This window comes from Gopherus evgoodei, chromosome 1 (assembly GCF_007399415.2).
Source record: "Gopherus evgoodei ecotype Sinaloan lineage chromosome 1, rGopEvg1_v1.p, whole genome shotgun sequence".
Classification (NCBI taxonomy): domain Eukaryota; kingdom Metazoa; phylum Chordata; order Testudines; family Testudinidae; genus Gopherus; species Gopherus evgoodei.
The window spans coordinates 79141236-79154873 of record NC_044322.1 but is presented as its reverse complement, the minus strand read 5'-3'; the positions used below and the strand labels follow the sequence as shown (position 1 = coordinate 79154873).

The window sequence follows — 13638 nt, the reverse complement described above, 5'->3', positions numbered from 1 at the left end:
ACTGGAATAAAGTCTTTTGCTCCCAAGAAAACACATTCTGCAGAAGTATCGTGGTGATACCTTCATTCTAGTGAAGACACAAAGTGTGATTTGGTGCACCTGTAGTCCTAATTGTTCACTTTTGGGCACAGAACTTGGGTTCTGAATGGTAGGAGCATGCAGTTGTGGGAAAATAAATTCTCTGTTTTAGACATCACTTTTTATGAGGAGAGCCTTAGGTTAGATCTACTTTACAAACTGTAGCGGTACAACTGTGGAGCTGCAGCAGCACTGTGATATATACACTTGCTACAGTGACAGAAGGGGTTTTTTCTGTCGCAGAGGGTGAGACATTTTTCATAGCCCTAAGTGACGTAGCTAGGTTGACCTAAGCTCTTATTTGCTGAAGGGTTTTTAGCTCTTTAGAAACAGTGGTATTTGTGGTACACAGCGTTCTGACATAGTAACTTTGAAAGTATAATTATCAGAGTAAGTGCATAATCTGAATAGATAGTTACCTTTTATACAAATTAAAAATTGATTTTATATTTCCTCAAACTAGAGTGATCATGCTGGAGATTTGACTCATTCCCATAGATGGACATCCTTAGAGTTAGTAAAAGGAACATATACCACAGATGATTCCCCCAGTGACATATCTGAAATTAGACTTGACAAAGTTGTGCCTCTGAAGGTAAATAAAAGGAAAAGCTGTGTAATTCCTCATTTATTGTCAGTAAATGCTGGATTTTTATTCTTAAAAAATTAAATATTAGAGTTAAATTAGTATTGAAAAATAGCCGTAGTTCTCTTTCTTATATAGATGTGAAAAATACATGCTTCATTTAAATTTGTATTGTTTTGTTGAGAAATAAAAAACACAACATATCTAGAAAAAACTGTCATTTCATTAGCTACCCAATAAGTATCAAGTTCAAATTCTAAAATGAATTAAATCTTATTTTTGAATGTTACTGTTCAGTAGAATGTAACTTGTGTACTAGTTAAAATCTTTTTAGATATATACTGGCAGCTAATTTTCTGGAGTTTCTAGTCAATGGGGTATGTTGTCTTTTAGTTATTTTTAAAGAAACCAGAAATAATACAGTTTACATCACTGTGAACAAAAACTTTAAGGGCAGACAATTTCTGACTTTTACTAGATGCCACGCTTTTTTCCACTTACTTTTTATTTTTAGAGTATTCCCTTAAGTTGAAAGTTAATGTGTAGAAAATACTTTTTGACCATGTACTGTTTTTATATAATTGAATAAAATTATATTAAGTAGAAATGTGCTTTCAACATGAATACTACAAACTATTATGAAACAAATTTTGTGTACCAGTCTTATATTGTATGCTGTTTCTGGCTTTTGTGTTGAAGGAAAATGTGAAATATGCAGTCCGTCTGAGGAACTATGGAAGCCGCACTGCCAATGGAGATGGGGGAATGACCACAGTCCAGTGTCCAGATGGTGTGACATTTACATTCAGTACATGTAGTCTGAGCAGTAATGGCACAAACCAGACACGAGGACAGATTCCACAGATTCTTTATTACAGGTTTGTGAGTGCTCATGCTTGATTAAAACATGTTTTTTCATAAAAACTTAACATAAATCCATTTATGAGAATTCACTGGAACTGACAAATCTAAGTTAATTTTGTAGAGATAGCAGCTTTGGTTAGAACAATCTCGCTCTTCCAACTCAATTATGTTGTTTTTAGCTTTTGTTTTATTGAAAACAGCTGGCTTTCTGGATCATAATCTGTCCCTCTGATCCAGGATATTTGGGTTGTTCCTCTCTGCTATCAAATCTTGGAGGCAGTTTAGACTTGTCCATGAGGCTCGGGTGCAAGGCTACACTTCTTCTGCCCTCATTTCAGATTCTGTGCTCCAGTCTGGCAAATGTTGTGGTAACTTAGCTCTTCTGCTTTGTCCATTGTTATCCTGGCTTTTAAAGCCAGATTCTGGAGCATCAGCAAGTGGCATTTGTTCTTCCCTCTATCTTTTCATGCAGGGTACAACATTTTGAGGGGGATCATTCCTGGAATGAGATCACTCTCTGAGAACTATTCCTCTATCCTGTACTCTCCCCACCCCTCAAAGAATCAGATTGCATAGTGAAATGACTCTGTTGTTTATAGAATTTCTGCCTCATTTGCTTTAGACGTTGAAAGGTGTGTTAAGAATGAGGCAGGGGACTACAGGAAGAGAAAGTGGTTAAGTCCATTGAATGCCACCCAAGAGAAGGCTCTGCCACAGACTTCTGTGTAATACTGGGAGCGTCACTTAAATTATTTTTTTTGCAGGTCGCCACTAACTCTGTTTCTCATTTTCTGGGTGTCCAACTTCAGACACCTAGGGCCTCATTTTGATAACATCTCAATATAGGAATTGTTGTCATTCCCTCTGTGATAAAGGAATACTTTTAAATTCTCTGCATCAGAATCAGGAATCCTGTGAGATAGTTGACAGGTCTGCACTTTCAGGGAGTAAAGGGAGAAGCTGAGGATAAGAACAGTGTATCAAAGCTAAATAATTTCTTTCTGTTATCGTTCACCACAGAGTATGCTGGGGAGATACCTAGTCTGGACATGTGTTCTTATCAATTAATAAAAATGAGACACTGTCAAAAATCAAGAGAGGTGGTACTAAAACAAACTGATAAATAAAATAGCAACAAGTCTTTAGGAACAGATATTTATCCAAGATTTTGAAGAAACTAAGCTGCTAACAAAATGATATACTTCTGTTAAAAATCAGCTACTACACTGAGAGACTGGAGGGTAGTAAATGTATCTAATTTTTAAATGGCAGTAAGTGATGTTACATAAAAATGTCCATACTGGCTCAGCCTAGTGGTCCATCTAGCTCAGTATCCTGTCTTCTGACAATGGCCATTCCAGGTGCTTCAGAGGGAACGACCCCCAGTTTGAGAACCCCTGTCATAACTAGGCTTGATCCTGAACACTCTTGCCAAACTGCCATTTGAGTCATTACATAGAATTTTCTATGGTCTCTCTCACTTAAATTCCTGTCCTTGGCTGCCAAAAATTCAGCCTCTTTCATTGTGTTTCATTAGTAGGAGGAAGTGCTTAAGACAGTGCCAGAGATTTGGCTGAAGTGTCTCTCTTTATTTTAACCCCAATTATAAATATTCCTCCTTTGTGTCCTAATCCAAGGAACAGTAAGGAACCAAGATTATACTGTTAGTTTGTGATTGATCAGAACATTGAGTGTCCCAGAGAACTCAGAAGTTCAGGGAGTCAAGGAGGCTTTCCTTCATGAAAAAAGAATTTAAGAAGGGAAAAAGCAACAGCCAAATCTACCCTGTCTTATTGGATAAAATAACTCCCCAGTGAGGGTTACATCAGTAGCAGGAAGGAAGTCCCAGAATCACTCAAGAACTCCTTGTCAGAATTATTGGCGTAAACGTCTTTTGCTGGTGTAAAGAGGTCACTTGGGCATCACTCCATGCCTTTTTCAAAGACTATTGAATGGATGCCCAGGCCTCTTGCGAAGCAGTATTCAGAAGGAGCATTATGTGGGGCATTGTGGGATGCTTGTTCCACTTAATGGTCTAGACTTACTTTGGAAAGTCTCAAGTGTTTTGGGCTAGCATAGAGAGTCTAGGAGAGAATGGGACATTTTCCTTACCTGATGACTTCTCTTCAGTTTGACAGTCGAGACCTTCCACCTGTTCAGAATCTGGATATAGTTTCAGTTTGGGTTTAAAATAAAATGTGTGTTTAAAAAAAAATCAAATGACTGCTTTCAAAGTGTCTACTGAGCTGTCTAGCACCTTATGTGCATGACTGGAAAGGTTTTGTGTACTGCTCCATTAATTCATAGGGAGGCACTATGTCCTAGCATAATTTTTTTCTTTGAAAAAGATTAGATCTTGTAGGGAAATTTGCCCATCCAGGGCTGTTCATCATAAAATCATTCCTTTTGTTAGGAGGGAAAAACATTTCCTAAGAAAGTTATATCACTAAAATTTCCATTATAGAAGTTTTTTATAAATTCCTGTAGTGAATCTGATAGAATCTTTTGTTGGAGTAGATGGACAATTGACTTAGTCCAGCATAGCAATTAGAATGTTTCTGTGATATGAAGATTTGAAGAAAGCATCTAAATAGAGCAATATATTTCAACTTGATATGTTTTCTCTTCAAATCAAAATAAATTGATTTGGGAAGATTTTTATGTAGCTGTCACTCCCAATATTTCTTCCATGATCTCTCACTACATGCGGTATTATTTATTTTGTTAATTTTTTTGCTGTTTTTCTTTGTGTAATTTAAAATAAGCCTCTGTCAAGATTCACTTTAAAAGTCAAGTGTATGTAATATCTTTTAAAGGTAAAATTTTGTGTATTATGAGCTCATTTGAACTTAATCTGCTATCCAGGAGTGAGTATGATGGAGATCTACAGTCACAGCTTTTAAGTAAAGCTAATGAAGAAGATAAAAACTGTAGCAGAGCTATTTCTGTTGTGAGTGCTGTGGTACGAGCTGCCAAAGACCTGTTACACAGAGCTCTTGCTGTAGATGGTAAGACTTTTTTTCTAATTGAAACTTAATTTTATTCTTTGGCAACACGAATTAATGGTAGTGAGATCAGTGTCTCTACAATATAGATAGTATTAACATATAATTCTTCCCCTCCTGCCCCTCAGGAATATTAATCTATTGTCAAGGGTGCCAGAGCCTTCCCAAAAGTGAGGGGGCCTCCCTCCAACACCCTTTCCCTGGCCAAGCCAGAACAGGGTTGGGGAGCCCATCCACTTCCCGCCCAGGGAGTGGAGGGCTGAAAGCAGTCCCCTGCTCTCCCCATGGAGCTGCTGTCCAGGACAGGTGGGGAGGGACCCACTTCCTGCAGCTGTCAGCACTGCTCAACCTGACTTCGGCTGTAGGGAGCTGCAGAGCCGAAGCCTGGCCATGATAAGAGCCGGACAGGCAGCTGTGGGGAACCGCGACCTGTGTCCGTGTTCTCTGGTCCCCCACCTAGGACAAGTTGAGGTTATGCGACGGTTCCCGATAGCTGCCCAGGCTTCCCAGCTGGGCTCCACACTGGCCTGGCTAGCGGTTAGGACCTCACAGGGAAGAGGAGGGGAAGAGGGCAAGGTCTGCCCCAGTGAAAAATAGACGGACCACAACCTCCATTTTCAAAAAGTGAGAGGGGCCCTGGCCCCCTTTCATTCCCCCGCCCCCCGATCTGGTACCACTGTCTACTGTATAAATTACAGCGTGTTTTTCATTACTGTGCTTATCAGAAAAACTGTTGAAGATAATGTGTTTGAGCATTTTCGCAATAAATCTCCATTTTGAGGAGATTATCTGTTGGTCTTAAATAATTAAAGTGGTGTTTGGGCTACTGCTTCAGAATAAGGATTAATTAACTCTAAAATATTAGACCATATTTTAGAAATTTGTTGCAGATTTTGTTAACTTAAACAGTTTTTATACCTTTAGTAATCAGTCGACGGAATAATTTATTTCTGCTCTAACAAATGAAGCTTTTTATAACGTGAATGTTTTAAATGAGAATTTTACCTTAAAATGAATTTTGCAGTCTCTTAAGTTGACTCTGAAACAAGGTGCACTTTATGATAAAAAGAATTTATACTGAAAATGCATCAGTGTAAACATAAGTTTTTATTTTATGAACCATTTCTATACAGTAGGCAAAACAGAAAAAAATAATTTTGTCAGAGCTATAGTACATTCATTGTAAAGAATATCTAATTATTGTAATAATCTTTGTTTAGCTGAAGACATTCCAGAATTGCTCAGCTCTTCCAGTCTGTTTTCAATGCTGCTTCCCCTTATAATTGCCTACATAGGACCAGTAGCTGCAGCTATTCCCAAGGTATGTTCTTCGGTAGCCTGTACAGATATATTTTTAAAATGCTGTATAAGAGATGGCTGTGGTCTGAAAGGCACTTTTGTGTTTGTTTATTCTTTTGAATTCCTGATTAACCTTAGAACACTTGACACATTAAAAGCTGCCCCAAATTGCTAGGATTTTTCAGCCATGGTAACAAGAATTGTCTGTAGGCCCTTTCTCTACCCTTATCCTTTTCTGCTGTTGTCTCACAATATTACTTATGATCTAAAAGACCAATTTATAGCAGTATTTTCTTAGCCACTTTTTCATAGATTTATAGAAATGTAGTGCTGGAAGGGACCTTGAGAAGTCAGTAAATCCATCCCCCTGTACTGAGGCAGGACCAGCTAAATAAACTTAGACCATCCCTCACAAGTGTGTGTTCATTGTGTTCTTAAAAATCTCCATTGATGAGGATTCCACAGTCTCCCTTTGAAGCTTATTCCAGAGCTTAACTACCCTTATAGTTAGAAAGGTTTTCCTCATATCTAACCTAAATCACCCTTGCCGCTAATTAAGCCCATTACTTCTTGTCATACTTTCAGGTTCCCCCGTAGTCTCAAAACTAAATATATCCAGTTTTTTTAACCTCACTTTGTACCCTAGCCCCAGTTCATCCACTAACTCAGCATCTAGATTATTCTTCTTCCCTAACAACTTTTTCCAACTGCCTCCCCTTCTGAAGTCATTCAAGCCCCTTCCCCAGCTTGACCTACTCTCCAGTGAGCTGTTCCCTTCCCAGGTCAACATTCCATGCTGCTGCATCACAGCTGCAGGCCCTAATAGCATGTCAGTAACTCAAACCTGCAGCAGTTGCTAGTGCTCTGGCCATAGTTACTACACAGTGAACCATTGATAACTACTCTCCGACTACAGTCGTTCACCCAGTTCTGCATGCACCTTATAATAATTTCATCTAGACTGCATTTCATGAGAACATAAGAATGGCCATACTGGGTCAGACCAGAGGTCCATCCAGCCCAGTATTCTGTCTACTGACAGTGACCAATGCCAGGTGTCCGAGAGGGAGTGAACCTAACAGGTAATGATCAAGTGATCTCTCTCCTGCCATCCTTCTCCATGCTCTGACAAACAGAGGCTAGGGACACTATTCCTTACCCATCCTGGCTAATAGCCATTAATGGACTTAACCTCCATGAATTTATCTAGTTCTCTTTTAAACCCTGTTATAGTCCTAGCCTTCACAACCTCCTCAGGCAAGAAATTCCACAGGTTGACTGTGCGCTGTGTGAAGAACAACTTCCTTTTATTTGTTTTAAACCTGCTGCCCATTAATTTCATTTGGCTCCTAGTTCTTATGGGAAGAAGTAAATAACTTATTCACTTTCTCCACACCACTCATGATTTTATATACCTCTATCATATCCCCCATTAATCTCCTCTTTTCCAAGCTGAGAAGTCCTAGCCTCTTCAATCTATCCTCATATGGGACCCGTTCCAAACCCCTAATCATTTTAGTTGCCCTTCTCTGAACCTTTTCTAATGCCAGTATATCTTTTTTTGAGATGAGGAGACCACATCTGTACGCAATATTCAAGATGTGGGCGTACTATGGATTTATATAAGGGCAATAAGATACAGGAACTCCTCACTTAAAGTCGTCCCGGTTAAGGTTGTTTCGATGTTAAGTTGCTGATCAATTAGGGAACATGCTCGTTTAAAGTTATGAAATGCTGCCTTCTAATGTCATTTGGCAGCCACCTGTTTTGTCCACTGCTTGCAGGAAGAGCAGCCCATTGCAGTTAGCTGGTGGGTGGTTGGAACCAGGACGGACCAGCAGCCCCCCATCAGCTCCCCCTATCAGCTCCCCACTCCCCAAATTCCCTGTGCAGCAGCTGTCCCTCCCGCCACTGCCATGTGCTGCTCCTGCTCTCTGCCTTTGAGCTGATCCCAGAGACGACTCCTTGCTGCATGGGGAGAGGGGGAAAAAGAGGAGCTAATGTCAGGGAGTCTCCCCCTCCCCCCTGCTCCTACACCCTCCTTACCCCATCGTCCATAGAGCAGGGGGGACACAGGACGGAGGGAGGGAGCTTCTCAGAAGTAGCTGCCATCTCAGGTCTCAGCAAGCTGATTTAATTAACAAGGCAGTGTACTTAAGCCTGGAGTCAGCTACTTAAAGGGAAATGCACATTTTTTTCTCTCACACACAGGGTATGTGTCTCTGTCTGCCCTCCCTCCTTTCCTGCTGCCTTGTAGAGTGTTGTGAGAGTTAACCCTTGAGGGCTCAGTCAATTGCTAGTTCATTTAGCAGTAAGGCATTCCCTGGGAAATATCCCACTTAAAAGTGGCATTTTTCAGGAACATAACTAGAACGTTAAGCGAGGAGATCCTGTATTCTCCATCTTATTCTCTATCCCTTTTTTAATGATTCCTAACATGCTGTTTGCTTTTTTGACTGCCATTTCACACTGCATGGACGTCTTCAGAGAACTATCCACGATGATTCCAAGATCTCTTTCCTGATTACTTGTAGCTAAATTAGCTCATATCATATTGTATGTATAGTTGGGTTTATTTTTTCCAATGTGCATTACTTTACATTTATCCACATTAAATTTTATTTGCCATTTTATTGCCCAATCACTTCGTTTTGTGAGATATTTTTGAAGTTCTTCACAGTCTGCTTTGGTCTTTACTAATCATGAGCAGTTTAGTATCGTCTGCAGACTTTGCATCCTCACTGTTTACCTCTTTCTCCAGATCTACTGCTTCTCCCAGCCTACTAGGCCAGTAACCCTATCAAAGAAAGAAATTATGATTGGTTTGGCATGATTTGTTCTTGACAAATCTCTGTTCGCTATTTCTTATAGCCCTATTATGCTCTAGTCAGCGGTTCTCAAACTGTGGTTTGCAACCCCATTTTAATGGGGTCAACAGGGCTGGCTTAGACTTGCTGTGTCCCAGGACGAAAACCCAAGGGCTTTAGCCCTCGGCATTGGAACTCAGGTTAGAGACCCCCTGCCTGGGGCTGAAGCCCTTGAGCTTTAGCTTTGGCTCCCCCCTACAGGGGTCTCGGGCTGGCTCAGGCTTCAGTCCCCCCTCCTGGGGTTGTGTAGTAATTTTTATTGTCCAAAGGAGGTCACAGTGCAGTGAAGTTTGAGAACCCCTGCTGTAAGTGCTTACAAATTGATTGTTTAATAATTAATAAATAATCTTTCCAGATATTGAAGATAGGCTGAATGGTCTGTAATTCTCCAGGTCCTCTTTGTTCCCCCTTTTTAAAAATAGGTACTATGTTTGCCTTTCTCTAGTCCTCTGGGACCTCAACTGTCCTCCATGAGTTCTCAAAGATAATTGCTAATGGTTCCAAGATTGCCTCAGCTAATTCTTTAAGTACCCTATGATAAATTGCATCAGGCCCTGACTACTTGAATACTCTATTTAATTTCTGCTGTTATAACATCTTCAGTCCACATGGCTGTAACTTGTAGCCTCAAAACTAATTTTACCAAAAAATAATGAAAGATTCTTTAAGATGGACGCTTTCCATCTTCTGCAATGCATTGGTCACCCCATAGTAACAAAAATCTGAGGCTTATTGATACAATTTGATATTATTTCATCATTCACAGATTAAGCAATAACCTCATGGGATTTCATTGTTTACTTTAAAATTTTAACATTGCTGTGATTCTGGATCTTTAAAACAAAGAAATCACATTTTAAGACTTACTTTCCTGCTTTTTTCATATGAAAATAACTTTGCTTCTGGCTTGGTGAAATCTGTGCCCCTCTCTAGCAAATTCATATGTGAGGTTGATTCTCTGTTCATCCATTTGGGGGGGGTTCCCCCCCAGTTGATAACTTTTATGGCCTATGATGATGATTAATCATCTGCATATGGCTGTGACTGTACATGCATTATACTTTGGAAGGTCAATGGCAAATGTATATGGCCCTTCTCTGAAATAGGCTTAAAATCTAGAAACATATGTATGAAGTAAATTTTACAATGTTTATAGAGATGTTAATTAAACCCAGTTGGAGGAGAGGGACATATTTCATGTTTAATTATGCTCAGTGGCAGGGATGCAAATTCAAGACTGTATATGCCTAAGTTCACAATAGTTAATGTCTGTAGGAGATTTGCATATGGTTTAAGGGGAAAATACTGCATTTATATAGTAACTACACTTTTATTTATTATTTATTCAGTATCTCATTTTCTAGGGCTGTCAGTCACGGTTAATTAACTCAAAACAAATTAACTCAAAAAATTATTCACGGTTAATCGCACTGTTGAACGATTATAGAATACCAATTGAAATTTATAATAAATATTTTTGGGTGTTTTTCTACCTTTTCAAATATATTGATTTCAGTTACAACACAGAATATAAAGTGTATAATGCTCACTTTATATTATCATTTTTATTACAAATATTTGCACTGTAAAAAAGGCAAACAAAAGAAAATGGTATTTTTTCAATTCACCTCATACAAGTACTGTTGTGCAATCTCTTTATAGTGAGAGTGCAATTTAGAAATGTGGATTATTTTTACACAACTGCACTCAAAAACAAAGCAATGTAAAACTTTAGAGCCTACAAGTCCACTTAGTCCTACTTCTTGTTCAGCCAATCCCTAAGACAAACAAATTTGTTTACATTTATGGGAGATAATGTAATGATGCCTGCTACTGATTTACAGTGTCATCTGAGAATGACAACAGGTGTTCGCATGACACTTTTTTAGCCCGTGTTGCAAGGTATTTATGTGCCAGATATGCTAAATGTTCGTATGCCCCTTCATGCTTTGGCTACAATTCCAGAGGACATGCTTCCATGCTGATGATGCTTATTAAAAAAAAATAGTGCATTAATTAAATTTGTGACTGAACTGCTTGGGAGAGAATTGTATGTCTCCTGCTCAGTGGTTTTATCCGCATTCTACCATGTAGTTCATGTTACGGCAGTCTCGGATGATGACCCAGTACATGTTGATCGATTTAAGAACACTTTCACTGCAGATTTGACAAAACACAAAGAAGGTACCAATGTGCGATTTCTAAAGATAGCTATAGCATTTGATCCAAGGTTTAAGAATCTGAAGTGCCTTCTAAAATCTGAGAGGAATGAGGTGTGGAACATGCTGTTAGAAATCGTAGAAGAACAACACTGATGCAGAAACTACAGAACCTCAGCCACCAAAAAAGAAAATCAATCTTCTGTTGGTGGCATCTGACTCAGATGATGAAAATGAATGTTCATCTGCCTGCATGCTTTGGGATCCTTATCAAGAAGAACCCATCATCAGCATGGAAGCATGTCCTCTGGGATGGTGGGCGAAGCACGAAGGGGAGGAGGAGGGCGTTTTGAGGTTTTTTTTTTTTTTAAAGTAAATCAAATGACATGACTGAACTATGATAGTGTTAATTTTGAGACTATTCAAAAAAAGTACTGTAGAGAACTATACGCTTTTTGACTTTTTCCTTCCAATATCATATAATAATTTATATTCTATAGGTTGCTGTTGAAGTCTTTGGCCTAGTACAGCAGTTACTTCCCTCTGTAGCAGTTTTGAATCAGAAGTATGCCCCTCCTTCCTTTAACCCCAATCAGTCTACAGACAGCACCACAGGAAACCAACCTGAACAAGGGCTCTCAGCTGGTACTACCTCTAATCACTATGCTGTCATAGAAAGTGAACACCCTTATAAACCAGCTTGTGTTACCCACTATAAGGTAAGGACCATTTCTATGTCTGTATGCGATTTTTAATACATATCATAAACTGGAAGTATGCATAGATTTTTAAAACACTTCTAAAGTTGTTACCTAGTTTGTCTCTATGATGTGAGCATACGGCGTTTGCACTGTTATTTGATTATATATATATATGAATCTCATGCTACGAGTCATGTACTTGTTCTGAGGCAGCCGATGCAAAGCTATACATAACCTAAATCTTTTAGTTAAATTCTCATTTTGTATACACATTTTTAACAGTTGCTGCAACTCAGTTTCCTGATTTTTTCACTGTTGTAACATACTATCTGATTTATTTTCTGTTCAGCAGTGAGTGAGTGTTTAGATGCTTTCTTTAACAATGTAAGGTTTTATTTCTTGTTTATGAATCAAAACAGACAAAGGCTAGTTTAATACGTGTCACATTTTCAAAGTTTAAAGGAACAAAGCTAGGGAGTCGTGCAATGCTTTGCTTCGACTGAAACACCTTCCTTGTGAGCTTCTGGCAAACTCCTGCCTATTCATGAACCTAGTGGATAATACTCCACAAGTTTGTTTCTCATAGGGAAAGATAGTCCAAATGCATATCCCCAACATTCTTATTGAGTGTAAAAATGTACTCTTATGAAATCTAATATCAGAGCTTTGAATATAAGTAATGTTAGCTCTGAGCAAGGGGAGACCCCCGATGCTATAGCACCTCTAGTTTGTTTTGTTGGCTGGTAGATGTGGCAATTAAAATTATTCCTGAAGTTGCCTTGAATCTGACCACCATTTAGGATGCAGAATTCTCAGAGATTAAGTCCTGTCTGTAGTTTTCAATAAAACATTTTCATTTCTAGAAGTGATGTGTTTCATAATGAAGTCAAAACTATGAAGCAGAAGATTACAAGTACTGAAACAACAAGCTGCAATTCAGTCATATCTGCCGCTCTTGAAAATAAGATGTTCTGTTTAGAGAGCAGAGCAGCTGATGCAGAAAATAGAAATAATCACATGAGCTTTAAACTGTCTGGGCTTCCTACAGGAGTTGAGTTTCTGACTCTGTAATATTTTCTCCATACATGGAACCCCTGAAGTTCCAGACAACATACAAATAAATCTTGTAATTAGTTTGCATTAAAATTAATATAAAAAGGTTCATTTAAGAAACTTAGCACACTATGTGACTATGATCTCAATAATATTTTGGCATACTATTTCAAATGTTGCCAATAGATGACTTTATGCATAGGTTACATTTCAGGAAATGACATTGAAATTTAACTTACTAGTAATTGTTATAGCAGTACAGTTCCAAGTCAGTAGATTAGGTTGATCTTAAATGGGGCTGTTGTAACATTAGAGGCAACTCAACCAATCATCATCTTTCCTCTCCAGTTAATTTGCATGCTTATTTCTGTTGATTGAAATGACTTGATGAGGAAGACTGTACATATGTGTAAAGAGTTCCTTGGTAAAATACTATCTCTCTCTTGTCTCAAAGTTCTGTAGCTACCTGCTGACATACTAAGCGTCAGATTCACCAGGGTGCTTCAGCTACTTTGTACTGTTTTAGGAGAGCACAAAACAGCCAAAGCATACCACTGAATCTGTCCTTAAAAGTTAGTATTCAAAAAGTTATCTAAGATTGATGCTGTATATGTTCAACTTTGGAGGCATTCTCTTTGGGTCTCTTGTTTAGTGTTTATATATGAAATTGAAAATTGAAAAATAAATCCTGGACAGAAACCATTTAAACTGGTGTTAATATTGACAGTCCGGATCAGTAATTTAGGGGGGAAAAAACATTCTGTTGGTGTTGTAATTATCCCAAAGCAAACATTAGAAACCTAGGAAATTCAGACTTCAAGGTTAAGATGAAAAGAAGTCCAAAGAACTAGGCATGGAATTGCATAGATAAGGCACTCACATGAAGTAAAGTCTAGGTAAGGCCATCTCACAAAGTAAAGATTAGCCTGATTTTTAAAGAGATTACTCTGAGACAAAAAACATTAAATCCATTAATCATTATTGTGTGGTTATTGCGTGGAATATGCATGGTAAAGCAGGAATAAG

General features: G+C 38.6%; 1 protein-coding gene across 14 annotated transcripts in view; it reads left to right on the top strand.

Annotated features, from left to right (window-relative positions):
• The window catches only part of MYCBP2 (MYC binding protein 2), a 463608-nt gene that overhangs the window by 265438 nt on the left and 184532 nt on the right, over positions 1-13638 (top strand). For all 14 annotated transcript variants that reach the window (XM_030566987.1, XM_030566958.1, XM_030566968.1 and 11 more), the window contains 5 exons: positions 542-673; positions 1364-1542; positions 4394-4536; positions 5754-5854; positions 11359-11577. In XM_030566987.1, coding sequence (XP_030422847.1) covers positions 542-673; positions 1364-1542; positions 4394-4536; positions 5754-5854; positions 11359-11577 — 774 coding nt within the window. The remainder of the gene's footprint in view (positions 1-541; positions 674-1363; positions 1543-4393; positions 4537-5753; positions 5855-11358; positions 11578-13638) is intronic.